Source organism: Ceratina calcarata, unplaced genomic scaffold (genome assembly GCF_001652005.2).
Source record: "Ceratina calcarata isolate Rehan_Ccalc_2016 unplaced genomic scaffold, ASM165200v1 scaffold360.2, whole genome shotgun sequence".
Taxonomy (NCBI): Eukaryota; Metazoa; Arthropoda; class Insecta; order Hymenoptera; family Apidae; genus Ceratina; species Ceratina calcarata.
The window spans coordinates 24,139-32,248 of NW_017159024.1; the positions used below are offsets into that span (position 1 = coordinate 24,139).

Below are 8,110 nucleotides of genomic sequence, written 5' to 3' on the forward strand. Positions count from 1 at the left end.
TATATAATTATTATATTTAGTATAAAAACAACATTGTTGGTATTAGTCATAGATTTTCCTCAATTTTATAAACTTTAAGTAATTATTTACTGTGGGGAAACATGATGTCAATTACCGAATGGATACTGAATATTTATGCATCCATATAACATAGGTGATGATTGGTTCTTTGAAATTGCGTTAGCAATAACATCTACTTTTCCGCATGACTTCCTAGTATTGACTCTTACCCATTGGGGCATGTAAATCATGTTTGTTTTCCCGATGATAATAATCGTGCGTTTCTGGATGATGAATGCGATAATTTCTTAGCGAAATCACCAAGGAAAACAGGTATTTTCCTTGGACAATCGACGGCTTAGACTATTGTTCCTAGTTTTACATGTCCATAACGCAATTTGCATGGAAATATCGTGACACACTTTGGCTAAATCGTTCTTCGAATTTGTAAATCGCGATTTGTATGCACTGTGGTTGTACAGACAGGTAAGTATCCGTACACACGTGTCACCCTGTCGCGTGATTATATTTTCAACTATGCACAGACATGTGCATAATATGTAACATGTGCGAGGAATTATGGATTCAATAGGAAAAAATATGAATCGTTTACATTTGAAATAATGTTTTAATAACCCCTGCGGAATGCAATTTGAATGCTACTTTAAAGTTCCATGGTCTTTAATCTGCAAGTTCATACATTGTCTATATGATGTATTGACAGACTTATTTAGAACGTATATCTGTTCTTGTAATAAATCGTGACGATTCATTACTAGTTTCCATTTATAGTTCCAACAATTCTCGCTTTCCTTGCAAATTGTACAAAAAAGTTTGCATGTTAATGAAGTGAGAGAGGAATCTAAAGCTTCATAAATATTTTTAGTCCGTGGAAAAACAAGCTCTATGTTTAAAAATTTCCGAAATCAATAATTCAACGTTTATATTAAAAACGCTAACTCTTCGTACTTAAAGAGTCACGCGGTCAAAATTCTGACCTCGCATTCTGTTTGCTTTGTGCAACAGTAGACGTGTAAATTCGACTTGCATAATTCGAAACTACGAACGATTTAAGTAAACTGATAAGTTTAAAAAAATGCAAAATTAACGAAGATTAAAAAATTGAAAATTCTGATTCATTGTTTCAGAAGTGAATTACATATTTATTGTTTGAGGGCACGTTACTGGATTTCGTTTGAGAAAATTTCACGATAAGAAAGTTTAACCAGTTGAATTTACGATCACCCGAATGAATGCGACTTCATGTTGACGTACTGATATCGCATATCGATGCTTTTGTTCTTGGGAGATGTTTTTTATTCCGCAAGTAGGAAACATTGTTTAGATAAAAAATGAAAGCAATGTACACTTTATAAGGGGCTCACCCAATGAATGGTAAACGAGTTTCAATGATTAAGCGTTCTATAAAATGATAAGTGAGAAGACATAATAATTCCTCTGTTGTTCCTTATCAAGTGTTGCTCGATAATTATTGTCTTCATTATTCTAGGTAGCTTCACCACGTTATGAACATTTATATAACTTAATAAAGGATCATGATCAAAGAATAACGGGATCATATTTAGCATAATTGACGACTTATATGATATTATCATAATTACTTTGATACGTTGTTCATTAAGTTGATAAAGATACAGTGTCAATTGATAAATATGCAATTTAAATAGATAATATACCGATTAGGTTGAGAATTTCCTTTCAAGTGATACACAGATTTTTTTTAAAATATGAAAGTTTACAATTGACAAGCGTTTTTATCAAAATTACATCCCAGATCTTTTCAAACAAGTGCGTGTACTTAAAATGATTCGAGACTATCATAATTAGAAATATCAAGTCGTATCGAGGCCCGACAAGCCTCTGCTTATCGTATCCCGTTTGAACCAGTAATTATCATATTTCCAGTCGGTTTTGATAATAATAATTGAACGCAAGGCCTTTCTTATTTCGCAACTACTTGCGGCGTTTGTACGAGTCTCGTTCCTCTGAAACTCACCACTGACACGCGAAACTTGCACAAACGTAAGTACTTATATATGTACTTATCAAAGCACGACAAGCGCGTGTACGACTGACCAATCGAACTTCTTTCCGGCGCACACCCACTTGTTGCGCAATCGGTTAGACGTCATCGTTGACGGCAACAAGTCGTCGTTGTCGTTAAGCAATGACGAATATAAATGAACGGTAATTGATCCAAAGTAAACAGTATAATTACGAGCGTCGCACGTTTTTCCTTTTGTTCAGTCATCGCGTAAGTTGCCAAAGTGGAACGTTCGCCTCTTAATTGACGTCGACAAAATTCAAACTATATTTCATTGAAGTCATTTCGGAGACTACATTTCGATGAAAAAGTGTTTCGAATAAAATGATTCAGCAAACTGTAATTTAAACTATAGATAAGAGATGATTCGTCGAGTTCGAGAAAATGTTTTTCATTCATTATCTTGGGTGGGGTAAAGGTTCAAGTGAACGTTTGGAAACATTGATTAGCGGAAATTCAAGACGGTAATAGAATCTATATACTCAAACAATCTTATGTGCCAATAATGTTAGATATTCACTTCCTATTGTTTAGTCTCTGATATGTATTTCCTCAAAGAAGATGTGCGCAGTTCGACTAATCTCGGATCTTCGACGGCGCTTGATAGACGTATATTAATATGTTAAACATCGTATTTACGTAATTCATCAACTGATCTCGGTCGCAAATCACATAGAGAGGGTTTGATTGAAACCCTGTCGTCGCTGCGCGTGCCTTTAATAACATATGCGAACGATTAAGCGTTTTATTAACGAGTCTAACAGCTCTACGTAGTTCCATTTAACAGTTGCGGGAATATTTTTATAACGACTTGTGCCTTAATTTGCAACCAGCTGACAATTATCATTTTGTCGCAGAAGGCGAACCATAATTTACATTCATGTGCATACTGCTTAATTACTTCACGCATTATTGCATTTTTCAAGCGTTGATGTCTCCTACGTAGAGGCAATAAATCAACGACATAACAGAAGTAGTAAAAAACAACTTAGAGGTACCTAGCGGTTGAAGAATTTCAAACTGACATCGCAAATATTTTTTATTTGCGTGAAACGGGAATTGGGCAACGGGAAACATGAGTTTGAGGGGAAGAAAAAATTCATATCAGGAACTGATTAAATAGTAATTGAGCAACGTGATTAGTTTAGCGAAGAGCTGACGAGAGGTCAAAGTNGTAAACGAGTTTCAATGATTAAGCGTTCTATAAAATGATAAGTGAGAAGACATAATAATTCCTCTGTTGTTCCTTATCAAGTGTTGCTCGATAATTATTGTCTTCATTATTCTAGGTAGCTTCACCACGTTATGAACATTTATATAACTTAATAAAGGATCATGATCAAAGAATAACGGGATCATATTTAGCATAATTGACGACTTATATGATATTATCATAATTACTTTGATACGTTGTTCATTAAGTTGATAAAGATACAGTGTCAATTGATAAATATGCAATTTAAATAGATAATATACCGATTAGGTTGAGAATTTCCTTTCAAGTGATACACAGATTTTTTTTAAAATATGAAAGTTTACAATTGACAAGCGTTTTTATCAAAATTACATCCCAGATCTTTTCAAACAAGTGCGTGTACTTAAAATGATTCGAGACTATCATAATTAGAAATATCAAGTCGTATCGAGGCCCGACAAGCCTCTGCTTATCGTATCCCGTTTGAACCAGTAATTATCATATTTCCAGTCGGTTTTGATAATAATAATTGAACGCAAGGCCTTTCTTATTTCGCAACTACTTGCGGCGTTTGTACGAGTCTCGTTCCTCTGAAACTCACCACTGACACGCGAAACTTGCACAAACGTAAGTACTTATATATGTACTTATCAAAGCACGACAAGCGCGTGTACGACTGACCAATCGAACTTCTTTCCGGCGCACACCCACTTGTTGCGCAATCGGTTAGACGTCATCGTTGACGGCAACAAGTCGTCGTTGTCGTTAAGCAATGACGAATATAAATGAACGGTAATTGATCCAAAGTAAACAGTATAATTACGAGCGTCGCACGTTTTTCCTTTTGTTCAGTCATCGCGTAAGTTGCCAAAGTGGAACGTTCGCCTCTTAATTGACGTCGACAAAATTCAAACTATATTTCATTGAAGTCATTTCGGAGACTACATTTCGATGAAAAAGTGTTTCGAATAAAATGATTCAGCAAACTGTAATTTAAACTATAGATAAGAGATGATTCGTCGAGTTCGAGAAAATGTTTTTCATTCATTATCTTGGGTGGGGTAAAGGTTCAAGTGAACGTTTGGAAACATTGATTAGCGGAAATTCAAGACGGTAATAGAATCTATATACTCAAACAATCTTATGTGCCAATAATGTTAGATATTCACTTCCTATTGTTTAGTCTCTGATATGTATTTCCTCAAAGAAGATGTGCGCAGTTCGACTAATCTCGGATCTTCGACGGCGCTTGATAGACGTATATTAATATGTTAAACATCGTATTTACGTAATTCATCAACTGATCTCGGTCGCAAATCACATAGAGAGGGTTTGATTGAAACCCTGTCGTCGCTGCGCGTGCCTTTAATAACATATGCGAACGATTAAGCGTTTTATTAACGAGTCTAACAGCTCTACGTAGTTCCATTTAACAGTTGCGGGAATATTTTTATAACGACTTGTGCCTTAATTTGCAACCAGCTGACAATTATCATTTTGTCGCAGAAGGCGAACCATAATTTACATTCATGTGCATACTGCTTAATTACTTCACGCATTATTGCATTTTTCAAGCGTTGATGTCTCCTACGTAGAGGCAATAAATCAACGACATAACAGAAGTAGTAAAAAACAACTTAGAGGTACCTAGCGGTTGAAGAATTTCAAACTGACATCGCAAATATTTTTTATTTGCGTGAAACGGGAATTGGGCAACGGGAAACATGAGTTTGAGGGGAAGAAAAAATTCATATCAGGAACTGATTAAATAGTAATTGAGCAACGTGATTAGTTTAGCGAAGAGCTGACGAGAGGTCAAAGTCGTTAAAATGACAATTAATCGCAATCTTCCACTCTTTTAATTGCTAAATTGAGTTAAACTGTAACTCATCATTAGACTGTTTTTCATTGTGCAATCACTACTTGCGTTTGGTAACCGTTTAAGTGCACGCGTTTTCATTGTCTTCAATTGCATTGGATAATGCAATTCAATAATGTCGTAACTAAATGAACATTGCTACTAACTTTGACTACTTTTCAAGGAATCAGAACAATTAAATTTATTAACAAATATTTTCGAAAAAGAAATTTCATCCTATCATGTTTGCTGATTGTTTCAAGAGGTGTTTGATTTATCTGAAGATTTGATGCTAAGCAGATTAATATATTTACTTTTCAAGAAATTAGAACAAATTATTTTGTTAACAAGTGTCTTTAAGAAAGAGTTGAATTTCATCTTATCATGTTTGCTGATTACGTTAGCCAGTTTGATGTATCTAAAGATCTGATTTTAAATAGATTAATATATTTAACATAATTTTGTTGTACAGCGGAAGTGAATGGCAAGCATGTGGCAAACGGCAATAAAGAAGAGATCGCCGCCAGTGGCGATGAGGTCGATGCCGTGCAAGAGGCGATCGGGAATCTTGGCAAATGGCAAATATTCGTCTGTCTGGCGATTTCTCTCGTCAAGTTTCCGATTGCTTGGCACCAGCTCGCGATCGTCTTCATGGCGCCGCATCAGAACTACAACTGCACCGCGCCGGCACGTGATGAAACGTCTGACCAGTGTATGGTCAATGTCAATGGAACGGTGACAGAATGCACCGAGTGGGAGTACGACAGGAGTACGTTCACGGAAACAATAATATCCCAGGTAATTGTTCAAAAGCTTGTTAGTTTATACGCGTCATCACTCCCCGCTTCGAGAATCCGAGAGCGGGTAGCGCGGGTAATTCGTTCCTTGAATTACAGTGGCGGAGTTCGAATAGATTATTTTTAACAAATGTTTTGTCGCTTAATAAAATTTGCTTAATATAAACTCCGGCGAACGTTCCTGCTCCTCCTCGAAAATGGAATGATGAAAGCGAACCGTGTGATGGATGTAAAAAAAAAAATGAAATATAAGAACAATTTAGATGCGTTTCATGAGGTTTAAGTCGTGATGGGTAAGTGAGAAGACTCGGTTGGTATGTTTTTAAATAGTGACGTAGTTTAGTTTTGTTCAGTGTGCTACGATCTGTGAAACTATATTTAACATGCAACATAAATCTTAGCGGATACGGGATACACCCTGTTCGGCTTACGTATTTCGTTAAAATTTTTTTTATATAAGATATCGTAGAAAAAATAGGTTTATTGGAAATAACTTTTAACATTTCTCGTCATACCTTTAATGCAGGATATTACAATAATATTTTTGGTTACCATTCATCGGCATATCATTTCACTCATGAGAATTATTTTAAACGTTTTCGCTCATGATTTAATTTTTTCAGTGGAACTTAGTGTGCAGTCGAACACATTACGCCAATATTCAACAATCGATATTGATGTTCGGCGTCCTCCTGGGCAATGTAATATTCGGCAATCTAGCAGACAGGTACAGAAAATCCTAACATTTTAAACATACAATTCCATGAACAACCAAAAATGTTATTGTTTAATCGTCGTACTAGGTACGGTAGAAAAATGCCGTTGATGGTATCTGTAGTTTTGCAATTAATTTCTGGTATCGGATGTGCCATAGTGCCATGGTTCCCGGCGCTTTTGTTAATGAAATTGATTAGTGCCTTAGCCACTGGAGGCACGATGGTTACCAGTTACGTTATTTGTAAGTAATAGATATCTTGATGTCTAAAAGGCTATCTATGTATAATTTCTCACATTGTTAATACTCTGAATATAATGCTAGGTATGGAAATTGTCGGTACTAAATGGCGAGCAGCCATCACAGTACTTTATCAAATACCATTCAGCTTGGGTCATATGTCATTGGCCGGGCTCGGGTATTTCTTTCGCCATTGGCAACATCTCCAAATCGCCATCACCCTGCCATCCATCATCCTCCTAAGTTACTGGTGGATCGTGCCTGAATCTCCTAGGTGGTTGCTCGCCTTTGGAAAGCAGCGTGCGGCTTGCAAAGTTCTGCAGAAGGCAGCTAACATCAATAAGATTAAAAACAAGGACATTCCAGAGTTAGTCAGGCAACATTGCTTGCATCAGGTAAAAAATAAAGACAAATGCTATTTCATAGCAAATATTTCGGTATTATTAATTTTTACATAAGTTTTACATTAGAATTCTTTCCCTCTTCAAATTTAATTATATTTTCAGAATTCCAAGCGATCACATTTGGACCACAAAGCTTCGTTCCTGGATCTAGTACGCACCCCCAACATGAGGATAAAATCACTGTCGATCTTTTTCAATTGGATCGTCTGCGGAATGGGACTATTCGGGATGTCTCAGTACATAGGTCAAGTCGGTGGCGATATTTTCGTGAACTTCGCAGCTTCCGGCCTCATACAAATACCTGGGAATTTCGTCTCGTGGTGGGCGATGAACAGACTCGGTAGAAAGGTTTCGTTGATCTGTAGCAACGTGATCACTGGAGTCGCAGCTCTTTTACTCATTGTAGTTTCTGATGGTCAGCAAATTGCATTAAAAAATTTTCTGCATGTTTGTCTATAGATGAACATTTATTGTTTAAATCTCTGTTTGCAGATATCGAATGGCTTCGATTAATTCTAGTCTGCTTCGGCATTGTCGGCATGTCAGTCTCCTTCACAACTGTATACCTGTTCTCAGGCGAATTGTTCCCCACTGTTGTTAGAAACATCGGAGTGGGTACCAGCAGCATGTGCGCTCGAATAGGTTCTATTACCGCGCCTTTTGTAGTGTCTTTGGTAAGACAAAAGATAACGAATACTAAATTTTATACACATGCTATTAACAATTTTATTGTAGTTATTACGAGAATTATATTCCTGATGTAGGCTCAAATGCAAATCTTTGCAAAGCTTTAAGAATAATAAAACACTTATAGAAACGTGTTCTAACAATTCTTT

General features: G+C 36.3%; 1 protein-coding gene across 1 annotated transcript in view; it reads left to right on the top strand.

The window, feature by feature from the left end:
• LOC108625506 (organic cation transporter protein) overlaps window positions 1-8,076 on the top strand; it is a 19,053-nt gene extending 10,977 nt beyond the window's left edge. The window contains exons 3-8 of the mRNA XM_026814010.1: window positions 5,591-5,916; window positions 6,539-6,642; window positions 6,719-6,873; window positions 6,955-7,265; window positions 7,377-7,689; window positions 7,767-8,076. Coding sequence (XP_026669811.1) covers window positions 5,591-5,916; window positions 6,539-6,642; window positions 6,719-6,873; window positions 6,955-7,265; window positions 7,377-7,689; window positions 7,767-8,038 — 1,481 coding nt within the window. The 3' untranslated portion in view covers window positions 8,039-8,076. The remainder of the gene's footprint in view (window positions 1-5,590; window positions 5,917-6,538; window positions 6,643-6,718; window positions 6,874-6,954; window positions 7,266-7,376; window positions 7,690-7,766) is intronic.
• Window positions 8,077-8,110: the final 34 nt, after the last annotated feature.